Source organism: Oncorhynchus mykiss, chromosome 27 (genome assembly GCF_057628025.1).
Source record: "Oncorhynchus mykiss isolate SJ-2025 chromosome 27, ASM5762802v1, whole genome shotgun sequence".
NCBI classification, from domain to species: domain Eukaryota; kingdom Metazoa; phylum Chordata; class Actinopteri; order Salmoniformes; family Salmonidae; genus Oncorhynchus; species Oncorhynchus mykiss.
Window position 1 is genome coordinate 4159721 of NC_143048.1, and position 26507 is coordinate 4186227.

General features: G+C 41.4%; 1 protein-coding gene across 1 annotated transcript in view; it reads left to right on the forward strand.

Annotated features, from left to right (window-relative positions):
• Positions 1-26507, forward strand: part of mindy4b (MINDY family member 4B) — a 44665-nt gene that overhangs the window by 5944 nt on the left and 12214 nt on the right. Inside the window, exons 2-9 of the mRNA XM_021587272.3 lie at positions 10470-10573; positions 10758-10785; positions 15662-15841; positions 19274-19393; positions 21068-21165; positions 24482-24647; positions 25108-25173; positions 25315-25385. Coding sequence (XP_021442947.2) covers positions 10470-10573; positions 10758-10785; positions 15662-15841; positions 19274-19393; positions 21068-21165; positions 24482-24647; positions 25108-25173; positions 25315-25385 — 833 coding nt within the window. The remainder of the gene's footprint in view (positions 1-10469; positions 10574-10757; positions 10786-15661; positions 15842-19273; positions 19394-21067; positions 21166-24481; positions 24648-25107; positions 25174-25314; positions 25386-26507) is intronic.

Below are 26507 nucleotides of genomic sequence, written 5' to 3' on the forward strand. Positions count from 1 at the left end.
GCTATTTATCCAAAAGTGAAAATGATGCCCCCTATACCTTAAGAGGTTTTAACAAAGTTATCGCATACACTAGTGTTCTATTCATACAGGTATTTAGATATCTAGACTAGTTGGTCTATTTAACAGCGTATTTGGAATAGTACTCACTTCTTTCATAACTCCACATACATAATACATCAAACTCCACCGATGAGACATGTTATCCTCATGCAATCACAAAAAATGAGTCATGTTACCCTCAGAGATATGTTATCCTCATCACTAACGAGACATGTAATTCGAGACATCCTCTGAGACATGTTATCTCAAAGGAGATTTTTGAGACATGTTATCCTCTACCTGTAGATAAGGTAGATAACGTTGTAGATCAGCTCACATAGAACTGGAAAAATCAGCTCACACAGAACTTGAAAACTCAGTTCATATCCTCTCCATATTCACACAACTTTCACATCCACATTCATTTAGTACTATTCCCAAACAATCTCTGTAATCTGCTTATTACCCTATGTGCATCATCAACGATTCTCTTGTTGCTACTTTCTACACATATACATAACACCCCGTATGAAAAAATACTGCAGACCACATAGACATTTCTTCGAAATGCCTAAAGACAGCTGTCAGTGGGGCTTTCCATGGTACCATTATGCCCTCGCTCTAGTCTTCTCTTAAAACTAGTGAATAGTCTTCTCTCTATAAGACTTATGGGTACCTTTTTATGTGTTACATGCTTTCATTTTTTTGTCGTTTAAATTGACTTACTGAAATTCAGAAGATATGTCCCTCAGAAGTTCGTATATCAGGTATCTTCCCCCAGGCAGCTCTCAGTTAAAGTCTGTTCTGGGCGGTTCCACGTAGTCTTTGGTCAGATGGGAATTTCCCTTACACTTTCCCACTAAGGAATGCTGCACCGGTGTCTCCCATGCAGACCTTCACTGGGATGCTCCACAGGTGGAATCACTGATCCTGTTTGTTGACGCCAAATTGTTGTGGAAATTATTATACGGGGACGCTCTAAGTCAATCTTAAATGAATCATCCTTTATTATCAGCTCACTGGAGAGGTTCCAACCAACACCATGCACCATAGTACACATGTCAATCAGAAGCTCTACTGGGGCAGTCCCAGCAGTTGTCTTATATAAGGCAATACACAGACAATGTTTTTGCATGTTTTTGCATGATTTAGTATAAATCATTCATCATTACCATTGTGTTTCATTCATGTAACCGACCAATACTGGTTTATAACATGTGACAGACAGACCAATACCTCACAAGGTTTCTTCTCTCTAAACTGAGATGTCTTTCGTACTCAAAACAAGGTCTGGGTGTACTGCCAAGGATTAGTTCAATCAGACCCTTGCATAAACACAGGAATTGGTTATTAGAACATCACATGAATAGAACACAGAAATTAGTTATAAGAAAAGCCCATGTATAACATTTCCATCCCAATATGATATACATGGAGTACACAGTGCAATTAAACACTTACTTGCAGGTTAACCTCTCGACAATGCAAGAACAATAGACAAGTAAGTAGCTATGTGAATAAAAAGAGTAATAAAATAAAATCTCAATTAAATAATTTCACCAATTCAATAGTGGGTCGTTTTTTTAAACGAATAGTTACATAACCTATATGGAAATAACTGTAACGATTGTCGTCGGGAGAAGGAGAAGAGGACCAAAGTTCAGCATGGTAGGTATTCATAATACTTTTAATAAAGTGAATATGGAACAAAAACAATAAACCGACAAAAGAACAGTTCTGTAAGGTGCAACAAAAACACTATACAGAAAATAACTACCCACAACCCATAGTGGGAGAACAGGATGCCTAAGTATGGTTCTCAATCAGAGACAACGATTGCCAGCTGCCTCTGATTGGGAACCATACCAGGCCAAACACATAGAAATAGAAAGCATAGAACACAAAACATAGAATGCCCACCCCAACTCACGCCCTGACCAAACTAAAATAGAGACATAAAAAAGGAACTAAGGTCAGGACGTGACAATAACAGACATTTGCCACGTATGTTTACCTTTAGAATGGATTAGGTTATAAGACCTCTATGATTAATTTTGTTTTGTCAGTTCTGCATTGCTCATTTTAAAAAAGGGTAGGAAGCATGAGTTTTTACTCAACAAAAAAACAACACAATGTGTTGGCAAAGATTTAGAAATATCACGATCTGGTTACCTATAACAACAAACATAGTTACTGTTTTTTTGTGTTTTTTTTTTAACATATTTATTAACTTATATCCGGATGTCTTCGGAACTACCCCTAATGCACTATTTTTCAAGGTCATGTGCCGGACCTGCTCTGTGCTATCGAGTTCGTATGCTAGCTCGGTAGCTAGCTCAAACTGCCTAAAGTTAGCCACACGTCATGCTCTTCATGGACTTCATGGCTGTGTTATCTAATGGGAACCCATTAGCACTGCAGGCTCTGTTGCCTTCTTGCCGTGGGCTCAAAACAAAATAAAAACTCACACCTGCTTAAAACAAACAAAGAAATCACACCTGCTTGCTCTAATTGTGTAATGGTGGTACCTCGTCTATTTTCCTTTTTGTTTTGTCAATTTCTCGGCATGTTCTCTGTGATGTAGGCTACGGGAGTTTTGTTACTTTTACACCTTAGCTTAATGCTAGCACGCTAGCTGACTGACATCTATTATGGATTTTTCTCACCATAGCTATTCGATTTTCCCTGACACTTACCCTGATGGTAACCGAGCCATTAATCTGTAAGTTTCTGCTCTTTTGATCTGTGGTTATCTTTTAGTTGTGTTGTGTTCAAACTGGTCTCCAGTATTAGGGCTCTTGCATGCCAACCATAACCGTGCTGGTTGGCAAGGTTGGCTAGGCTAATAGCTCCTAACGTTAGTTGGCTAAATAGCTAACATTAGCTGGCTGGCTAATATAGCTGCATATTAAAGGTCTTCTCGGGTCCGTTCCAATTTCCTCCCAGGACCCTACCCAAATAAATAAAATGTTAAAATATGTAGACCCGAGGACAATCAGGCAAAGGCCCCGTATAGACCCGGTCAGGTTCAGACCCAGTCTGATCCGATCCAAGAGAAGCAGCAGAAAATATATATTTTAACTACGTTATTAACTGAAGCTGTTAATGCATGCACCGGGGGAGAGAGGAACAAAGGAGCTAGCAGTAAGCGCCATGCCTTGTGGTGTGTGTATGTGGCTGATGGTGCAAGTATGTACGGCAGTACCAAATCGGAAAGATAGATAGGTGCAAGCCCATTTAATGCTTTGTAGGTTATCAGTACAGCCTTGAAATCAGCCCTAGCCTTAACTGTAATATGATCAAATGTTTTGGTTCTAGTCAAGATTCTAGCAGCCGTGTTTAGCACTAACTGATGTTTATTTTATGCTTTGTCCGGGTAGCCGGAAAGGAGAGCATTGCAGTAGGCTAATCTAGAAGTGACAAAAGCATGGTTAAATAATTCCTGGTTAAATAAAGGTTAAATAAAACAAAATTGACAATGTTCTCTCTCCCTCCCTCCTGCTGCAGTCGGGTTTATAATGTTATTACACATACCCGTGACAATCAAATCAGATCCGACCCAGATCCGAGGGTCAACTACAGAATTGCAGGTCCCGGGTTTGGCCCCAGGTAATCGGATTCGGGTGGACCCGTAAAGACCTCTACTGCATATACAGTGTATTCAGAACCCTTGACTTTTTCCACACTTGTGACTCGCCACCTGGATTGATTTATGTAGCAAGAAGTAGAGATTCAGAGCTACAAAATGGTATATCATACACTGCATTTGAGGAACAATGGGAAAGTAAATCGCCTTTGAATGTTTTAGTATCTAGTGAAGAGCTCTTCTTTGTCTACATTCAGCGTCATTCACACCCTCTCAAGCTTTAGTCCCACCGATCTCGTTATGCTCTCGGAGCGCACACTTGGCGCTCTGGCCGATGATTTGTTTACCTCTGGATTACACAAAAACAGCCCAACCAGCTCTGCTGGCAACAATTAGTACGCTTTTTTGCAGAAGTTTACTGACACCGGCCATATTCAACGGGTGTTGTACACATCTCACGTAACATTAGCTAACGACCCAGCCAGCTAACGTTAGCTAGTTAAGCAACAATGAACAAAGTGCCAACAATGCCACAGTGCTGGGAGCCAAACAACCAAGTTCAATGTTAACTAGCTAACAATAGACTCTAACTAGAAAAGAAAACGGCTCGGGGGAACAAATAATAACGTCTGCTAAGGAGCCAGCCAGCTAACATTAGCTAGCTAGCTATCTAAGTATGGTTCTCAATCAGAGACAACGATAGACAGCTGTCCCTGATTGAGAACCATACCCGGCCAAAAACGAAGAAATACAAAAACATAGAAAAAGGAACATAGAATGCCCACCCTAGTCACACCCTGGCCTAACCAAAATAGAGAATAAAAGCCTCTCTATGGCCAGGGCGTGACAGCTAGTGGGAAGGTTTCTACTTCTTCTGTGGCTTAACCATCAAGGCTTGTAATTATACAATTGTATTCGTATTTACAGATGGCATACAAGTTTGTTATTAAGGCACATGAATGTTCACATGTTCGAGAAGGCATTTCTGCCAAAAAAACACATTTTGATTTTTTTTTAAATTACGTTCAAATGGCTCTCCTGTGAAGTCGTGACTTGCGACATATGCCTAGTTCCTGAATCGGGTCACATTTTGTTACGTCACAGCCTCTAAAATTATTAAAATCGCTTTTTTCCCCTCATCAATCTGCACACAATACCTCATAATGACAAAGCAAAAACTATTTTTTGACATTTTGCACATTTATTAAAGATATATATTGACATAAGTATTCAGACCTTTTACACAGTACACGATTACAGCCTCAAGTCTTCTTGGGCATGACAAGCTTGGCACATCTGTATTTGGGGAGTTTCTTTTATTCCAAAAAAGTCAAGGGGTCTGAACAGTCAAGGGGTCTGAACACTTTCCGAAGTCACCATAGCCAACTTTTTTTTATGTTTAGTTAGAAGTCGTTATCTAAGCTACAGTTAGATTGGAGTCATTAAAACTTGTTTTTCAACCAATCCACAAATTTCTTGTTAACAAACTATAGTTTTGGCAAGTCGGTTAGGACATCTACTTTGTTCATGACACAAGTAATTTTTCCAACAATTGTTTACAGACAGATTCTTTCACTTATAATTCACTGTATCACAATTCCAGTGGGTCAGAAGTTTACATACACTAAGTTGACTGTGCCTTTAAACAGCTTGAAAAATTCCATAAAATGATGTCATGGCTTTAGAATCTTCTGATAGGTTAATTGACATCATTTGAGTCAATTGGAGGTGTACCTGCCGTCATACAGCTCAGGAAGGAGACGCGGTCTGTCTCCTGGAGATGAATGTTCTTTGGTGTGAAAAGTGCAAATCAATCCAGGAACAACAGCAAAGGACCTGGTGAAGATGCTGGAGGAAACAGATACAAAAATATCAATATCCACAGTAAAACGTGTCCTATATCGACATAACCTGAGAGGCCGCCAGACTACGATTTGCAACTGCACATTAGGACAAAGATGGTACTTTTTGGAGAAATGTCCTCTGGTCTGATGAAACAAAAATATAACTGTTTGGCCATAATGACCACCATTATGTTTGGAGGAGAAATGGTGATGCTTGCAAGCCGAAGAACACCCTCCCAACCGTGAAGCATGGGGATGGCAGCATCATGTTGTGGGGGTGCTTTGCTGCACGAGGGACTGGTGCACTTCACAAAATAGATGGCATCATGAGGAGGGGAAAAATTATGTGTATATATTGAAGCAACATCTCAAGACATCAGTCAGGAAGTTAAAGGTTGGTCGCAAATGGACAATGCTTGGTCTTTCAAATGGACAATGACCCCAAGCATACTTCCAAAGTTGTGGCAAAATGACGTAAGGACAACAAAGTCAAGGTATTGGAGTGGCCATCACAAAGCCCTGACCTAAATCCTATAGAACATTTGTTGGCAGAACTGAAAAAGCTTGTGCGAGCAAGGAGGCCTACAAACCTGACTCAGTTACACCAGCGCTGTCAGGAGGAATGGGCCAAATTTCACCCAACTTATTGTGGGAAGCTTGTGGGAAGCTTGTGGAAGGCTTCCCGAAACGTTTGACCCAAGTTAAACAATTTAAAGGCAATGCTACCAAATACTAATTGAGTGTATGTAAACTTATGACCCACTGGGAATGTGATGAAATAAATAAAAGCTGTAATAAATCATTCTCTCTACTATTATTCTGACATTTCACATTCTTAAAAAAAAGTGGTCTTCCTAACTGACCTAAGACAGGGAATTTGTACTGGGATTAAATTAAATGTATTTGGCTAAGGTGTATGTAAATTTACGACTTCAACTGTGTGTGTTGATAGTAACTGGATGACTTATTCAGTGTTAATGTAATGTTAGCAGGCTGGTAAGGCTAACGTTAGTAGGCTAGTAGGGTCAACGTTAGCAGGCTAGTTGGCTAGCAACCTTGCAAGTTGATTTGTAAAAAATTCCTAAAGTATTTGCTTGTAAATTTGCTGAAAATGTAATTGAAACCAGTTGTCCTGAGTGCAAATTATTTGTTTTAATTTGAAATGTTGCTTTTTAAGTTATTTATGTTGGAGTTTATGTTATAGGCAATAAGGAAAAACATTTTCCGATGTGACTTCGGCATTCTTCAGAATTCTAATCGGTTTGATGTAATGACTAAAAAAAATTAAAAGTGAGGTGTAACTTTGCATTGGGACTTTTGAAGCGTATGCTAATGCAAATCCACATGTGGTTATGTTTATGCTACCTACCCTTTAAATATTATGTTGTAGTTCAGCTTCAGTCAACAGGAAAAAAGTTCTATCATCTCTTCGGTCTCAGCTAGCTAGCCAGCCAGTAGCTACCGATGTGGCTAGCCAGTCAAGCTAGCTACAGAAATTAAACCAATCAAATACACTTGTTGGAAATAAACACTTTCCTAATATCATGACTTACATCAACAACCTTAGCTTGCCCATTCACTGAATATACGGTTAAATAACTCTGAGTGACACGCAAAAGCTTAAGGATGCTGAGCGCTAATGCTAGCTTATTAGCATTATCCAACCTTTATGTTGAGGTCGACTAACTAGTTAGCTAATCAAATCAAATCAAATTGTATTTGTCACATACACATGGTTAGCAGATGTTAATGCGTGTAGCGAAATGCTTGTGCTTCTAGTTCTGACAATGCAGTAATAACCAACAAGTAATCTAGATAACAATTCCAAAACTACTACCTTATACACACAAGTGTAAGGGGATAAAGAATATGTACATAAAGATATATGAATGAGTGTTGGTACAGAGCGGCATAGGCAAGATACAGTAGATGGTATTGAGTACAGTATATACATATGAGATGAGTATGTAAACAAAGTGGCACAGTTAAAGTGGCTAGTGATACATGTATTACATAAAGATGCAGTAGATGATATAGAGTACAGTATATACATATACATATGAGATGAATAATGTAGGGTATGTAAACGTTATATTAGGTAGCATTGTTTAAAGTGGCTAGTCATATATTTTACATCATTTCCCATCAATTCCCATTATTAAAGTGGCTGGAGTTGAGTCAGTGTGTTGGCAGCAGCCACTCAATGTTAGTGATGGCTGTTTAACAGTCTGATGGCCTTGAGATAGAAGCTGTTTTTCAGTCTCTCGGTCCCAGCTTTGATGCACCTGTACTGACCTCGCCTTCTGGATGATAGCGGGGTGAACAGGCAGTGGCTCGGGTGGTTGTTGTCCTTGATGATCTTTATGACCTTCCTGTGACATCGGGTGGTGTAGGTGTCCTGGAGGGCAGGTAGTTTACCCCCGGTGATGCGTTGTGCAGACCTCACTACCCTCTGGAGAGCCTTGCGGTTGTGGGCGGAGCAGTTGCCGTACCAGGCGGTGATACAGCCCGCCAGGATGCTCTCGATTGTGCATCTGTAGAAGTTTGTGAATGCTTTTGGTGACAAGCCAAATTTCTTCAGCCTCCTGAGGTTGAAGAGGCGCTGCTGCGCCTTCTTCACAATGCTGTCTGTGTGGGTGGACCAATTCAGTTTGTCTGTGATGTGTACGCCGAGGAACTTAAAACTTACTACCCTCTCCACTACTGTTCCATCGATGTGGATAGGGGGGTGTTCCCTCTGCTGTTTCCTGAAGTCCACAATCATCTCCTTAGTTTTGTTGACGTTGAGTGTGAGGTTATTTTCCTGACCCTCACGTCCTCCCTGTAGGCCGTCTCGCCGTTGTTGGTAATCAAGCCTACCACTGTTGTGTCGTCCGCAAACTTGATGATTGCGTTGGAGACGTGCAGTCGTGGGTGAACAGGGAGTACAGGAGAGGGCTCAGAACGCACCCTTGTGGGGCCCCAGTGTTGAGGATCAGCGGGGTGGATATGTTGTTGCCTACCCTCACCACCTGGGGGCGGCCCATCAGGAAGTCCAGTACCCAGTTGCACAGGGCGGGGTCGAGACCCAGGGTCTCGAGCTTGATGACGAGCTTGGAGGGCACTATGGTGTTAAATGCCGAGCTGTAGTCGATGAACAGCATTCTCACATAGGTATTCCTCTTGTCCAGATGGGTTAGGGCAGTGTGCAGTGTGGTTGAGATTGCATCGTCTGTGGTCCTATTTGGGCGGTAAGCAAATTGGAGTGGGTCTAGGGTGTCAGGTAGGGTGGAGGTGATATGGTCCTTGACTAGTCTCTCAAGGCACTTCATGATGGCGGAAGTGAGTGCTACGGGGCGGTAGTCGTTTAGCTCAGTTACCTTAGCTTTCTTGGGAACAGGAACAATGGTGGCCCTCTTGAAGCATGTGGAAACAACAGACTGGGAAAGGGATTGATTGAATATGTCCGTAAACACACCAGCCAGCTGGTCTGCGCATGCTCTGAGGGCGCGGCTAGGGATGTCGTCTGGGCCTGCAGCCTTGCGAGGGTTAACACGTTTAAATGTTTTCCTCACGTCGGCTGCAGTGAAGGAGAGTCCGCATGTTTTGGTTGCAGGCCGTGTCAGTGGCACTGTATTGTCCTCAAAGCGGGCAAAAAAGTTATTTAGTCTGCCTGGGAGCAAGACATCCTGGTCCGTGACGGGGCTGGTTTTCTTTTTGTAATCCGTGATTGACTGTAGACCCTGCCACATACCTCTTGTGTCTGAGCCGTTGAATTGAGATTCTACTTTGTCTCTATACTGACGCTTAGCTTGTTTGATTGCCTTGCGGAGGGAATAGCTACACTGTTTGTATTCGGTCATGTTTCGTGCTATGGGAACGACATCTTCAACGCACGTTCTAATGAACTCGCTCACCGAATCAGCGTATTCGTCAGTGTTGTTGTTTGATGCAATACGAAACATATCCCAGTCCACGTGATGGAAGCAGTCTTGGAGTGTGGAATCAGATTGGTCGGACCAGCGTTGAACAGACCTCAGCGCGGGAGCTTCTTGTTTTAGTTTCTGTCTGTAGGCAGGGATCAACAAAATGGAGTCGTGGTCAGCTTTTCCGAAAGGAGAGCGGGGCAGGGCCTTAAATGTGTCGGGGAAGTTAGAATAGCAATTATCCAAGGTTTTTCCAGCCCTGGTTGCGCAATCGATATGCTGATACAATTTAGGGAGTCTTGTTTTCAGATTAGCCTTGTTAAAATCCCCAGCTACAATGAATGCAGCCACAGGATATATGTTACAGTCTCTGATGTCCCTCTGGAATGCTACCCTTGCTCGGATTTCATCAACCTTGTTGTCAAGAGACTGGACTTTGGCGAGTAGAATGCTAGGGAGTGGCGCGCGATGTGCCCATCTCCGGAGCCTGACCAGAAGACCGCTTGCCCTGCACAAGCCTGTGGCTAACTCTGCTGCTTCTGCTGCACTTTGACTTTCTGACGGTTATGTCCTCTTCACACTGCTGCCTCAACTTGCTCAACCTGCTCGCTTTTTTGCGACTGCTTTCGGAAGATGTTCCGAATATCCATATTTGCTCTGTGCTATATGCTCATCCAATCACAGCAGGCATCACGTCACTCCAGGGACTTCTTGTAGTGTCTGCTACTGCCTAGCGCAGTATGTTGTATTATTTATTTTTGTCATTAACGTGTAATACTGCATAGCGCAAGTGATGGAAACTCATCAGACGGAAATAAAAATGAGAATTTTTTGGGGTACGAGGAAAGGCTGAAGCCCTAGAAGCCCAGGCCTAATGACGTCACTGCTACTGACAGGATAACAGAAGCCATAGGGGGTCAAGATGGAGCACGGTCAATTGGCCTTTGCACACCTTTCTCACTGCTGGCATTCTGGTCCCATCAGTATAGAGGAACTCATACTAATGCCCTGGACCAGAGCCAGCATTCTCCTAAATATTTCCCTCCAACATGTCAGGGTTCACAACTGGTTGCTTTATTATGTCCCTCACTGCAGATGGAAGAGGATCCCAACATTGTGAACCGCAACACCGAGCTGGATGACATCCTCAGACAAATATCAGAGCTGGACAAATGGAGAAACATCTTCAACTCCCGTGGGTAAGTTGGAGAAGTCAATTTCACCTTTCAAATGATTGTTTTCTTTGGGTCATTCCATAGGCCTGTGCAGTAATTATGAAAAGTCTGTGCTCTTTTATAGCCTTAACACATCTAGTGCATAAAGATATATTCAAGCAAGACCATGCACATTACTTTAAACTTATCAGATCATATTTATTTACAGGTTGGAATTACAAGATTGTATCATTAAAGTAAGTTGACTGTTTTCTTTTACATTAAATAACTTGAAAATGCCAAAATGAACTTTGGGTCATTCTTGAATCTGGATTTCATTCCCATAAAATGCCTTGGCATGGATTCATTGCTCACCAATGCAATGAATAGAAATGTGATTTTGTTGAATACATTGAAATACATAAAACAGTTTAAAAATGTTTTAGATATACACTGAATGTACAAAACATTAAGAACACCTGCTCTTTTCATGACAGACTGACCAGGTGACTACAGGTTAAAGCTAAGACCCCTTATTGATGTCAGTGTAGAAAAAGGGGAAGACAGGTTAAATAGGGATTTTTAAGCCTTGAGACAGTTGAGACATGGATGGTGTATGTGTGCCGTTCAGAAGTTTTATGGGCAAGACAACATATTTAAGTGCCTTTGAACAGGGTATGGAAGTAGGGGCCAGGCACATTGGTTTGCATCAAGAACTTTAACACTGCTGTGTTTTTCACACTCAAGGCAGTTTCTCGTGTGTATCAAGAATGGTCCACCACCCGAAGGACATACAGCCAACATGACACAACTGTGGGAAGCACTGGAGTCAATGTTGGCCAGCATCCCTGTGGAACGCTTTCGACACCTTGTAGAGATCATAACCCAACGAATTGAGGCTGGTCTGGGGGCAAAATGGGTGGAGTGTGCAACTCAATAAAAGGAAGGTGTTCTTAATGTTTTGTACACTCAGTAGCCTACTTATAAATATAAATCCATTTAAAAGAGGTTCTTAGTTTTATGACATTCTCTTTGTGAATCCATAACCATGTATTGTGACCACAAGCACTTGCACACCTGCATCTCCCATCTCACCTGCACTTCTTGCATAAGTCAGTTAGGCTAAAGCTTACATTTTCAGTGTGATAGCTGATCCTATGCAGATGCTCTTCTCAGATAACCGCATGTCACTCCTATCCAATCAGACAACGTGGTGCAGTGTGTGTGGAGGGGTGGGGTGGGGGAGGGCTTTTCGTCACTGAACCTGATCTGCCTCGGAAAGACCAGAAGCGGAGAGAGGAGAGAGAGAAGAGAAAGAGAGAGAACTGGGTGGGGCATATACGTTTACTGCTCACCCAGCAAGGCTTACTCTATCTCTCCCTCTGTCATCTATCTCTCTCTGTATCCTTCGCTCTCTGCCTCTCTTTCCCTATTTTAATTTCCCCTATATATCTCCCTGTCTACCACACCTCTTGGCGACTTCATGTGGAGAGTGTGTATAGTATAGGTATCGTCGTGCTGTAGTTAGGGTTAAGGGTGTCGAGGCCCCGTGGCGTGATGACAGACTACCAGGAGCTCCTACAGACCATCCGGGATCTGCAGCCCTCCAGACTTGGCTACATCGAGATCCTTCAAGAGGAGGTAAAGAGGAACCAGGATGTGAGTGATGACAAATACCTCCGGCAGTGTTGGGGCCAATTAGTTTCAGTTCAGAACGCAAATTGGCAATAAAGTCCATTCAGGATGTGAATTGACGGAATTTAAATTAAATTGACTCCAAACCTGACCACCACTATCTCTGCGCTGGTCCCCTCCGGAGCCAGCATAACTTTTCCACAACATATTTGTCTCTATGTCTGTCCTTCTCTTTCTCTGCTTCCATTCCTTTCTCAGCATACCTTTTGGCAACTACATGTAGAGAGTGTGTATAGACTCCTAGAGAGTATATGTATGGCCCCATCCAGTCACATGACAAAACAATGATATGCTATAGAACTGGGTCATTCAATGCCTTCAGAAAGTATTCACACCCCTAAATGTATTCCATATGTTGTGTTACAGCCTGAATTCAAAATGGATTAAATATTTATTTTCTCACCCATCAACACACAATAAACCATAACGACAAAGTGAAAACATGTTTAGACATTGTTGTGGTAATTTTCTGTATTACTAAATGAGGAGAGTTTACAAACAACACACAAGTCAGAGTTATATTTTAAAGTCCATCTTTAATAACATGAGCTTCACCATAGCCCTTTGACTCTCAGATCAATTCAGTGTCTATAAAATAATTATCTGAGAGTGCTTACAAAAGAATACTTAGTATCTTTTATAGCCAAGATACACCCCCCTCAACTCACATGACGAACCACAGATCTTAGGAACTTCACAAAGGGCATTTTACTTGAGAGAGGAGTATCCCATAGCCAGATAGCATTAGCTATAAATTATCATTCAGTTTGGTCTCTTAGACGAGGTTCTACTTCTCGTTCTTGGTACTTCATAGTACCAAAACATTACCTCATCCAATGGCATATATCAATTGTCAATTCTAGATACTCCCATCTCAAATACACCCCCTCCTGGACAAGCTCACGGAGGGGAGTGGGCCTCTAGGTCATATACTAGGTCAAGATTCATGCAACATCAGAGGGGTAATACAATGGTTCCAGACACTGCCATACTCCTCCCCCCAAAGGGAAAAGGAGGGAGTGACTGGAGTACAGACATGGTGGAGCCCTTCACATGGTTTAGGAATAGTTACAGACACATTAAAATATGAAGACAATGTTCAAACCTGACTTCTCCCTTTCTGTTATTCTGCATATTACCAGACATGTAAAATACAAGCCTGACCTCTCCCCTCTCTGGGCCCCAAGTGACTTTTCCCTAGAGAAGAAAGGAAAATGCAACTGCCAACAGTATAGTCCAAAAGAAGACATTCTAATAACAAGTATAAAGTAAATAAAACATCTTATTTATCTATGTTACCTAACTAATTCTGATTCAGCTACGACAACATGGACTCCAGTTGAGTGTCATGAGGCGCAGGTGTGTGATCATTGTTGATCATTGCAAGACAACCATTTGTCACGACTTCCGCCGAAGTTGGTCCCTCTCCTTGTTCGGGCGGCTTTCGGTGGTCGAAGTTGCCGACCTTCTAGCCATCGCTGATCCTCTTTTCATTTTCCTTTGGTTTTGTCCTGTCTTGTATCACACCTGGTTCCAACCCCATTCATTACATGTTGTGTATTTAACCCTCTGTTCCCCCTCATGTCCTTGTCGGTGATTGTTTGTTTGTAAGCATTGTGCAAGATATGTTCTGGTGTGCGACACGTTTTTCTACCCATTTGTATTATTTGTATATTTTGGTTTTCTGAGTTTTTTAGCACTTATTACACTGCTCTGTTTTATACCAAGTTCGATCTCCTGCGCCTGACTTCCCTGCCACCAGCATGCACCCTTACACATTTACAGGTTTTGCCATAGATTTTCAAGTAGATTTAAGTTAAAACTTTAACTCGGCCACTCAGGAACATTCACTGTCTTCTTGGTAAGCAACTCCATTTTAGATTTGGCCTTGTGTTTTAGGTTATTGTCCTGCTGAAAGGTGAATTCATGTTCCAGTGTCTGGTAGAAAGCAGACTGAGCCAGGTTTTCTTCTAGGATTTTTCCTGTGCTGAGCTCCACTCCATTTCTTTTTTTATCCTGAAAAACTATCCAGTCCTTAACGATTACAAGCATACCCATAACATATGGAGAGTGGTACTCAGTAATGGTTTGTATTGCATTTGCCCCAAATATGAAAAGGTGATTGCCTTGCCAAATTTTTAGCAGTATTACTTTAGTGCCTTGTAGCAAAAATAATGCATGTTTTGGAATGCTGTACAGTCTTCCTTCTGTTCACTCTGTCAATTAGGTTAGTGTTGTGGAGTAAAACTCCAATGTTGTTGATCCAGCCTCAGTTTTCCATCACAGCCATCAAACTCTAACTGTTTTAAAGACACCTTTGGCTTCATTGTGAAATCCCTGAGCGGTTTCCTTCCTCTCCGGCAACTAAGGTAGGAAAGACGCCTGTATCTTTGTAGTGACTGGGTGTATTGATACACCATCCAAAGTGTAATTCATAACTTCACCATGCTCAAAGGGATATTCAATGTCTGCTTTTTTTTAATTTTACCCATCTAGCAATAGGTGCCCTTCTTTGCGAGGCATTGGAAAACCTCCCTGGTCTTTGTGGTTGAATCTGTGTTTGAAATTCACTGCTCGACAGAGGAACCTTTATAGATAATTGTATGTGCGGGGTACATGAGGGGTAATTGAGGTAGTCATTCAAGAATCATGTTAAACACTATTTTTGCACATAGAATGAGTCCATGCAAATTATTATGTGACTTGTTAAGCACATTTTTATTCTTAAATTTATTTAGGCTTGCCATAACAAAGAGGTTGAATACCTATTGACTAAAGGCACTTCAGCTTTTCAATATATATATTTTTTAAACATCTCAAAAAACATAATTCCACTTTCACATTATGGAGTATTGTATGTAGGCCAGTGAACAAATCTAAATGTCATCTCTTTTAAATTCAGGCTGTAACACAACACAATGTGGAAAAAGTAAAGGGTTGTCAATACTTTCTGAAGGCACTGTATATGTGCCACAGTGTCCAAACTGAATGGAAAACAAAACAGCCATGAGGGCAACTGTGTTGACAGCTGAGAGATGGAGACAGAGAGACACATAGCGGCAGAGAGTTTAACCATATGTTTACCATCATCTCATTCATGTAACCTTATCATATTGCAGGTTCTTGTTGATTGGATTAATGTCAAGATTCAATTCAAGGATTGTTATAGAGCAGCAAACTAGACTGCTGAAAATGTACCCTTTGAAAGGTATTTTCCCAGAGATCGCAGTCACGGTAAAGGCTGTGCATGTCAGCTCAATTGTTATTTACCTTTAAAAGTCTGTTATAGGGTGCTGCCGATTGACACCTAGCCTGAACCTCTTTTAAAGAATGTGGGGCTTTCTCAAAGAAGAGGAATTGTGTGTTGTTGGAATATGTGGGACATTGTGAACGATAAGGTGGGATCTTTCTGAAGGTCTCTGTCACGTCTCTCTGCAGAGGCCTCTGGAGAGGACTAAGCTTGAGGAGGAAAGCGAGGATGGCACAGGCAGGCCACCGTCCACAGCACAGCCGCCTTGTGGAAACACCAACCTATCGACAGTGCCCTACTCTATCCCCCGGGCCCTGACTGTCTCTCCTAGCCTAGGAGGGCTCCCTATCACACCCGAGTTAGCTGGGGTGAGTCTGCACTAGCAACATGAGCTGGTCACTTGACACCTGCTGCTTCCAATTGCTGTGTTTGTGTGTTTCACTGTGTGTGAGTGTGTATGTGTGCGTGCCAGAGACAAAAGAGCAGCAATACAGATACCTTATTTATTCATGGTCTTCTTAAGCAATGGATTGAGTTAGCAAGTGTGGTCATCTGAAAACAAGTTAACAAGGTATTTTACTACAGCCAAATTATCTGGAAACTGTTTTTGGGTAGTTGTTTTCTGTACAGTCTCTGTTGACATCTGTCAAAACTAGGACTGTGGAGGTCATTACATTTTGTCAGCTGGTGATTGTCAAGCAAATAACTTCCGGTCTCACTGTAAATAATCATTAATTTACATAAACACATTTAGCATCTCCTGGTTTCCACGTATAGCTTACAAGCCACTGATGCGGACCTTAGAAACATCTACATTCCAAAAAGTAGTACTAAATCCATGTAATAGACTACACCATCACAATAAACCCATTATTTATTTTAGACAGGGCTAAAGAAACACTATGATATGAAGAAAATGTTGTGTATTTCAGAAGAACAGAATAGCATACTCAGAGTTGTCCTTATGTTAGGGCCTAATATGGCTTTGGCATGTGGCTGTGGGCTACACTAGTTCAATTAGCAAAAAAGATTAGATTAGAATTTTGTGGCATTATTTTATAGTATGAATAATACAATTAAACAGAGCTGAATAAAATAGAAAGAATGTTTTCTCCAAACGATTTCCGAGGGAGTGTACACGTGGCTATTCGGTGTTGAGCAGTTAACAAAGAAACACGTCCTCATATATGCTTAATTTAGAGTTATTTATGCAACTTTAGTTGCGATACAAACGTTGGGCTATGTGTTTTGATTTTTAATACATTCATGTCTGCATGATGCGATTCTAATGATGAATTGAAAAAAAGCAGCATGAAAGGCATAAACTCTGCTCCTTGTGCAGGCTGCACACACTTCATCAGTTTCATCAGTTTCTCATTCACAATTTGACAAGCACTTGATAATATTCTCACCAGGCCTCAAATCTACCGGCGCATCCCCCTTGTGTGTCATCAAAAAAATGCTCATGCCTTTTACAGCCAAAGTGGCCATTGTGCTCTTGGACTGAAAATAATCATTTTAATTCCCTTCTCCCAGCAGCCTGCTCCGAAGCACCTCTCACTCACAAGGCGCTCTCAGATATTTCAATTCTTATTAGCCAATAACGGTCACTTGATCGGGTCGTTCCCACAGCCATCTCACCTCCAAAGTAGGCTACAAGTGAAGACAATCAGGGACGCAACTGTGAGCGTCCCTCTTATCGAATTCCAACGCACATATTGAAGATGTTAGAAGCATTGTCCACATTTACATCACTAGACTACTATACCTTATAATACAAAAATGGACCTATTCTATTGCTTAACTTGTCCTTCTGCGCAAAAAAAAAATATTCCAAACATACTCTGGGACAGTCGTGGGATGCGATAGATCACAAATTAATACAACCACTCGCCTCAAAAAAACCTTTCAAAGCAATGAGGCTGATGCAACAGATCAGAACATTTAGCTTAAAATGTTGATAAAACTGTTAGTCTATTTCTTCTTATTATAAACACAGTAATCCACACACGGCAGTAGGCTATAAGTGGAAACGTACCAAAATGCAAAAAAAAATGTTTTCAAAAGTGACTGCAAATGCTTTATTATAAAGGTGCATTTTTATGGTGAAAATTATCTTCCCCAAACTTTAAACTGCTACGCTACCTACGTATGCCAGTTAAACTGTTATTTGGCCACATTAGTTTGATACAAACCTTATCAAATCATACAGGCCTATGAGCTAGGCTACATGAGGTGTGACTATGATTGGAAAAGTCGCAACAAAAGGCATGCACTGTTTCTTGCTTTACTGCACAAGCTGGGAATCATTCGCAAGTGATAACACATAATTCACAAGTGATAGCCTAATATTGTCACCGATCAGACTATAGCCTACTAAATAATATGCTGTATGTGTGATATTCGTTTTCAATGGACCATTATCATGCACGTGTCTCGGAACAGGGGCAAGGGGAAAAAAGTATTCAGACTCCTTGACTTTTTCCACATTTTGTTACATTACAGCCTTATTAAAAAATGTATTACATTTTGTTCCGTCATCAATACCCCATAACTACAAAGCAAAACAGGTTTTTAGACATTTTTGCAAATGTATATATTCTTTTTTTAAGTATTCAGACCCTTTACTCAGTACTTTATTGAAGCACTATTGGCAGCAATTACAGCCTTCTTGGGTATGACACTACAAGCTTGACACACCTGTATTTGGGGAGTTTCTCCCATTCTTCTCTGCAGATACTATCTAGCTCCGTCAGGTTGGATGGGGAGCGTAGCTGCACAGCTATTTTCAGGTCTCTCAAGAGACGTTAGATCGGGTTCAAGTCCGGCTGGGCCACTCAAGGATTTCAGAGAATTGCCCCGAAGCCACTCCTGCGTTGTCTTGGCTGTGTGCTTATGGTGAACCTTCGCCTCAGTCTGAGGTCCTGAGCACTCTGGAGCAGGTTTTCATCAAGGATCTCTCTGTACTTTGCTCCGTTCATCTTTCCCTCCATCCTGACTAGTCTCCCAGTCACTGCTGCTGAAAAACATCCCCACAGCATGATGCTGCCACCACCATGCTTCACCGTAGGGATGGTGCCAGGTTTCCTCCAGACCGGATACATGGCATTCAGGCCAAAGAGTTCAATCTTGGTTTCATCAGACCAGAGAATCTAGTTTCTCATTGGTCTGAGTCCTTTAGGTGACTTTTGGCAAACTCCAAGCGGGCCTTTTACTGAGGAGTGGCTTCCGTCTGGTCACTCTACCATAAAGGCCTGATTGGCAGAAGTGCTGCAGAGATGGTTGTCCTTCTGGAAGGTTCTCCCATCTCCACAGAGGAACTATGGAGCTCTACCAGAGTGTCTATAACGTTTTTTTAGGCTACTAATGACCATCAGCAGCATCAGAGCTTGGAGAAGCCTAGTTACCGTGACTAAACAGTCATGTGGAATTTGACTGTGGTCATGACTCGTGACAGCCAGTGTGGTGGTAATACGATCACCATAACAGCCCTAGTCTAAACGAATGTGAATCTTGCATGGACGGACAGGGACCAGAAAAAGGCCGGGCATTCTTCCTTGACCCTAACACATTATTTGCCAAATAATGATACTTTTGCACAAAAACCCCAGTTGAGACAGGCCCACTGGGCGAAAGATGGACCAGCCCATCTGACATTTGCCAAAACTGTCCTTTGCCTTTTGCCTCTCTAAATAAGTAGACATTTACCTAGAGTTGAATTACAGAGGTAGAGTTTAGTTTAGAAATATATAAAATAGACGTCAAGCTCTGGTAGAGGATACGTTTTTTTTGTCTTTCAGAACCTCAGGAAGATTTTGTTCGGCAATACTTTTTACGTCTTCAACTATGAGTGGAAGAAGTCCTTCTTCAAATTCAGGGAGCCCTACTCCAACCTATCCTATGCCCTGGAGGCCGAAAGAGTGAGTAAACAAACAGTGTGTGTGTGTCTCAATCTCCCCTTCTTCCTGAAGTGTGCACTCATTCAATATGAAGCGAACAAGTGCACACTTCAGAAGAAAGGACCGATTTATTGGGATTACAACCAGTGTTAAGGAGGGGAACTTTGAAACAGGGTGGAGAGACTTTGGTCAAGAGTAGCAGTGTGGACTTTTGATCATTGAAGGATAATTGACTTGAATAGACTAGTAAAACTTGCCCCTACAGAACCAAATCGTTTTTTAAAAACCCTATATGCTAATTATATATGTTTTTATAGTCATCATAGTGAAAATACTTGCATTTAATGAACTCAGGTTGATGGTGTCAACAGTTGATGCTGTTCTTAGGAAGCTCTGTCTTCCCCCAATGAATTCAATATCAACCGCGGTGTTTTCAGGTCCCCATAGACTTTACACTGGGCCAGTTTCTGCATGCCTAGCCAGTTATTGTTGATATGGTACACACTGCCCTTCCCATCAAAACAAATGATTTAAAGAGTATTGAAGGCATTAAAAGGGATAGTTCACTTTTTTAAAGTTAAGCAAATGTTTTGCATACCTCGGGTTTGGTTGCATCCAAACCATTTGAAATCCAATAGTTGATTTATCAACCTGCGCCATAAATGCTAGCCAGGAGATTCTGGAGGCTGCTAACTAACCAGCTAACAAATTTAGAAAAGGTATGAATGAAATGGCAGCACTGTATGTTGTTTACTATCATTCTAACCATGTAGAATTGTTACCTTTTTTTTACATATACCCAGAAGAATCAAATGCGGTTATTTAAAGAATTACAACAGCCGTAGGCAGCATTGTAGATGGTTTCATAAGGGCCTCATTAAGGTGATGAACTAATCACAACGGCACGCCCTGTATTTTTGCCCAATCTGAGTCTAATTTAAGAGATAGTTATACCTGTTAAATAAATGCGATGATGACACAGTTGTTATCCCAGTCAGAGAATCGACAGTTGATATTCCTACAAGCTGAAAAGATCAGACCGTTATATAACAGTTGCAATCGGAGACCGGGGTCTTATCTGTAGTTCTGAAATAATGCCGCCCCCCTCCTTGTGATGCCTCAGTCCTGAGACCCATACTGCTACACGTACATGTCTTCATTAATCAAATGTAGCCCTACCCCTATCTCTTAACTGTAGTAGGATTAGGTTCCACACACTCATTGGGTAATGGGGTATGTAACTTCTTTGTCCAATTTCAGTGAGTCGGATGTCGAGACCCTCTAGACTAGAGGTTAGCCCAAACCAATCAACTGAGATAGATTGCTAAGCTGTTTTCTGGGTGTGAAATCATCAATCAGTTACACCATTAGCCAGTTGCTGTTAGACTTAATTATAGACCAGTGTCACCATTATCTTAGGATGTGTCAAGGTGTCTGGTCTCACATAATAAGGTGATTTAATGTTTAGTGTTAAATGTGACTTAATGTTAAACGGCTGCCTGTACAAGATTAGGAACGAGAATTAAACCATGACTCGGAAGGTAAAATTAGCGATACTGTAAAGGATCTTCCTCAAACAGGGAACTCGTGTAGGAAAAGTTCCTAAAGTCATAATCCATTTATTTTTCCTTAAGGCCAAACTCAAGGCATTTTGTTCAACAGTAGTTTTAATGAAACAGCATATTTTTTCTTTAGGGAGGATCCCGTGCCATTCAAATGGTGGTCCAAGCGAACATTATCAAATACTTGCTCTTCACCCGCCAGACCAACTCAGACTGTTGCAGACTGCAAAGGTGAGAAAATGGCTCAAATTTGACCGAATCAAGTCAAATGAAACCCATTCGAACGTCACCCAACTAGAAACAGTCAAATTCATTTTCACACTATGCCTGCTCCTTGGACATGGATGGGTCGGAGGCCATAGTCTTAGCCCTGCGTCTCAATAGTCATTTTTACCGTAGCATGCACTTGTTCTCTTCTCTTAAAAGGAAAGGACTGATAAAAGAAATATGGATGAAACTTGTCTTACACCAGTACAATGCATTTACAGTTGGTCGGAAGTCGGAAGTCGGAAGTTGACATACACTTTAGCCAAATACATTTAAACTCGGTTTCACAATTCCTGACAATTAATCCCAGTAAACAAAAAAAAATATATATATATATAAATAATTCGCTGTTTTAGGTCAGTTAGGATCACCACTTTATTTTAAGAATGTGAATTGTCAGAATAACAGTAGCGAGAATGATTTATTACAGCTTTTATTAATTTCATCACATTCCCAGTGGGTCAGAAGTTTACATACACTCAATTAGTATTTGGTAGCAGTGCCTTTTAAATTGTTTAACTGGGTCAAATGTTTCGGTAGCCTTCCACAAGCTTCCCACAATAAGTTCGGTGAATATTGGCCCATTCCTCTTGACAGAGCTGGTGTAACTGACTCAGGTTGTTACGCTCGTTTAAAGATGAATTAGACCAAGGAGCAGCGTGGTAGGCGAACATCTTACTTTTATTAAAAATTAACACAAAAAAAAACAAGAAAAAACAAACAAAGTTCTGCAGGCTATACAGAAACTAACAAGATCAAGATCCCACAAACTAAGATGGAAAACAGGCTGCCTAAGTATGATCCCCAATCAAAGACAACGATAGACAGCTGCCTCTGATTGGGAACCATACCCGGCCAACAAAGAAATAGAACACATAGATTGCCCACCCAAGTCACACCCTGACCTAACCAAACATAGAGAATTAAAAGGATCTCTAAGGTCAGGGTGTGACACAGGTTTGTAGGCCTCCTTGCTCACACACGGTTTTTCAGTTCTGCCAACTTTGGAAGTATGCTTGGGGCCATTGTCCATTTGGAAGACCCATTTGCGACCAAGCTTTAACTTCCTGACTGATGTCTTGAGATGTTGCTTCAATATATCCACATAATTTTCCTATCACATGATGCCATCTATTTTGTGAAGTGCACCAGTCCCTCCTGCAGCAAAGCACCCCCACAACATGATGCTGCCACACCCGTGCTTCACGGTTGGGATGTGGTTCTTCGGCTTGCAAGCCTCCCCCTTTTTCTTCCAAACATAACGATGGTCATTATGGCCAAACAGTTCTATTTTTGTTTCATCAGACCAAAGGACATTTCTCCAAAAAGTACGATCTTTGTCCCCATGTGTAGTTGCAAACTGTAGTCTGGCTTTTTTATGGTGTTTTTTGGAGCAGTGGCTTCTTCCTTGCTGAGTGGCCTTTCAGGTTATGTCGATATAGGACTTGTTTTACTGTGGATATAGATAATTTTGTACCTGTTTCCTCCAGCATCTTCACCAGGTCCTTTGCTGTTGTTCTGGGATTGATTTGCACTTTTCGCTCTAGGAGACAGAACGCGTCTCCTTCCTGAGTAGTATGACGGCTGCGTGGTCCCATGGTGTTTATACTTGCGTACTATTGTTTGTACAGATGAATGTGGTACCTTCAGGCATTAGGCTCCCAAGGATGAACCAGACTTGTGGAGGTCTACAATTTTTTTCTGAGGTCTTGGCTGATTTCTTTTGATTTTCCCATGATGTCAAGCAAAGAGGCACTGAGTTTTAAGGCAGGCCTTGAAATACATCCACAGGTACACCTCCAATTGACTCAAATGATGTAAATTAGCCTATCAGAAGCTTCTAAAGCCATGACATAATTTTATCGAATTTTCCATAATGTTTAATTAAAGGCACAGTCATCTTAGTGTATGTAAACCTCTGACCCACTGGAACTGTGATACAGTGAATAAGATAAATAATCTGTCTGTAAACAATTGTTGGAAAAATTACTTGTGTCATGCACAAAGTTGATGTCCTAACCGACTTGTCAAAACTATAGTTTGTTAACTCTTGGAACTACCCATCCCGGATCCGGGAGAATTGTCATCAACTACACTTAATTAGCATAGCGCACCGGTCAGAAAATATTTCTAGAAAATATTCATATTCATGAAATCACAAGTGACATATAGTGAAACACAGCTTAGCCTTTTGTTAATCACCCTGTCATCTCAAATTTTGAAATGATGCTTTACAGCCAGAGCAAGACAAGCGTTTGTGTAAGTTTATCGATAGCCTAGCATAGCATTATGTCCAGCTAGCAGCAGGAAGCTTGGCCACGAAAATCAGAAAAGCAATCAAATTAACCGTTTACCTTTGATGAGCTTCGGATGATGGACGAGACTCCCGGTTAGACAGCAAATGTTCCTTTTGTTCCATAAAGATTATTTTTATACCCAAAACACCTCCGTTTGTTGGTCACGTTATGTTCAGAAATCCACTGGAAATAGCGGTCACGACAACGCAGAAAGAAATTCCAAATTATATCCATAATATCGACAGAAACATGGCAAACGTTTTTTATAATCAATCCTCAAGGTGTTTTTCAAATATCTATTGGATAATATATCAACCGGGACAATTGGCTTTTCAGTAGGAGCGAGAGGAAAAATTACTATCTCTGTCTTTTACGCAAGAATCAGCTGGCCACTTACGCAATGTAGTCGTTTACGCTCATTCTTCAACATAAAAGCGTGAAACTACGTCAAAATGCTGTAGACACCTTAGGGAATACGTAGAAAAGGGAATTTGGTTGATATCCCTTTCAATGGCCAATAGGGGTGCATAGGAACACAACAGTTTCAAAATAAGAGACACTTCCTGATTGGATTTTCCTCAGGGTTTCGCCTGCAATATCAGTTCTGTTATACTCACAGACAATATTTTGACAGTTTTGGAAACTTTAGAGTGTTTTCTATCCTAAGCTGTCTATTATATGCATATTCTAGCATTTGGTCCTGAGAAATAGGCGGTTTACTTTGGGAACGTTATTTTTCCAAAAACAAAAATAGTGCCCCCTAGTTTCAAGAGGTTTTAACAAGAAATTTGTGGATTGGTTGAAAAACAGGTTTTAATGACTCCAACCTAAGTGTGTGTAAACTTCCGACTTCAACTGTAAATGTGTGAGGAGGAGTGAACGAGTGTACACTTGGGTAGAAAGGACAGACCATTAAGACAAAGGGGGAAAAAGTGAAGAGACTGTTGACTGTGCTCTCTCCCTCCGTCTCTGCTCCTGCCCAGTCTGAGTGAGGTGGGTGAGAAGGAGCAGGAGAGGGCCCTGGCCGTCGCTCTGACTGACATTCTGTGGGCAGCTGGTGAGGAAAGGAGCGCCACCATCTCCTTAGTGACATCAGACTACTGTTTCACCCCCCACCTGGACTACAAACTGGACAACTTCACTGAGAGAGTATGGCCTCCATCATAAGTTGCATGCCAGGGCATGATCCACAAAGAGTAGGAGTGCTGATGATAAGATCAGGTCCTCCCTCTTATTCATCATGATTTAAATGGCAACACTGATCCTAAATTGATTCTACTCCGAGACACTTTATGAATAGGGGTCCAGACCTGAAATAGCCTGTGGTCATAATAAACACACTCATTGGGGAATGGGGTATGTAACTTCTTTGTCCAATTTCAGTGAGTCGAATGTCGAGACCCTCTAGACTAGATTCTAGCCCAAACCAATCAACTGAGATAGACTGCTAAGCTGTTTTCTGGCTGTGAAGACCTTTATTCATGTATCATGAAGTTCTAGTTTTCACCATCACTAAACCTTCTGCTGGAAAATAGTTGGAAAATGTCTCTCGTGTGTAGTGACATCCATCCTGTGTACTGATAATTTGTTTTTCACTCTTTATTTCCAGCTACAGCTTTTTAGTTTCAACAGGAAAGAGGATGTCAAGAAATTTGTCCATGAGCACATCCAGTGTGTGAGTAAACAAGTAATTTTTAGTTAATATGTGGGTAACATTTCCTACTACTGGCTGCCCAGGTTCCAGAGTTTCTGGACCAATACAAAATGACCTGTTTTGGATGGTGTCATGTTTCTTTTTCCCCCCTCCTGCCTGCAGTTTGAAGATGAGGGGAGTCATGGAGTCATCTTGTTTCTCTACAGCTTAATCTTTTCAAGGACTATCACCAGGTATACAACCACCAGTCCAATACACCGGAGTTCCATCAATTGAAAGCAATTGATGGATTAGGAGAGACTGCAATCCACGCTTTGGATTTGTTTACCTAGCCACTGTTTTTTAAATTTATTTTTTTATTTAAAAAAATGTAACCTTTATTTAACTAGGCAAGTCAGTTAAGAACAAATTCTTATTTTCAATGACAGCCTAGGAACAGTGGGTTAACTGCTTTGTTCAGGGTCAGAACAACAGATTTTTACTTTGTCAGCTTGGGGATTCGATCTTGCAACATTTCGGTTACTGGTCTAACCACTAGGCTACCTGCCTCCCCACTGTTACCAACCACCAGTGCTTGACTTGGAATGAAATATGTGCTGGTACTCATTATTTAGATGCAGGAGCTCCACAATAATGTTGTGCTAATATTTTATGAGATGTGCAGGAGCTCAAGCAGTAAAACATTTGAGGTGCCGGTACTCAGTACCGGTGAGCTCCTGCCCAAGTCAAGCACTGCCAACCACTGACTATAGCATTTTCTAACCAAAACCCATTGGAATGTACCCAATATTGGCAAGTTAAACAATTCAAACCCAAAGAGTGGATTACACTCTTGGCTCTATTCTAACAAACCTAACGCGATGGTAAATCTTAGTGCTGGTGGTAGCGTTATAGGTTCGGGGGTGTATCAGATTATTATTATCTATTTTCACAACCTGAATTATGGGTGCATTAGCTGGCAGTGGCACGAAAGTGCTTGGTTTTGATGGGGGGAAAAGTTGTAGGTGTGTCGAGGCTTGGCCCCTCACTGACTAATCAGAACATAATCCATGGCTAAATACGTGGTTGCTTCAAGTTGTCTTTCATGTATTTCTTTTTTTAAAATTTAACTAGGCAAGTATTGCGGTGTCATCGACTACAATTCGAAATAACAAAATGTAGGTCTATCCCATATTTGCTAAATATTTTGAACATGTTTGCAGTCCACATTGTTCTAAATAATTGCATGGCTTCATGATGGAAATATGCTGTTAAACATAGCATTCCCACTCAGGGGCAAAAGTCTGAGGGGGGAAAAAGTATGTGATGATGGCTGGGCGGGTGGAAATTGGAGAATTTAGCATTTTTCAAACACC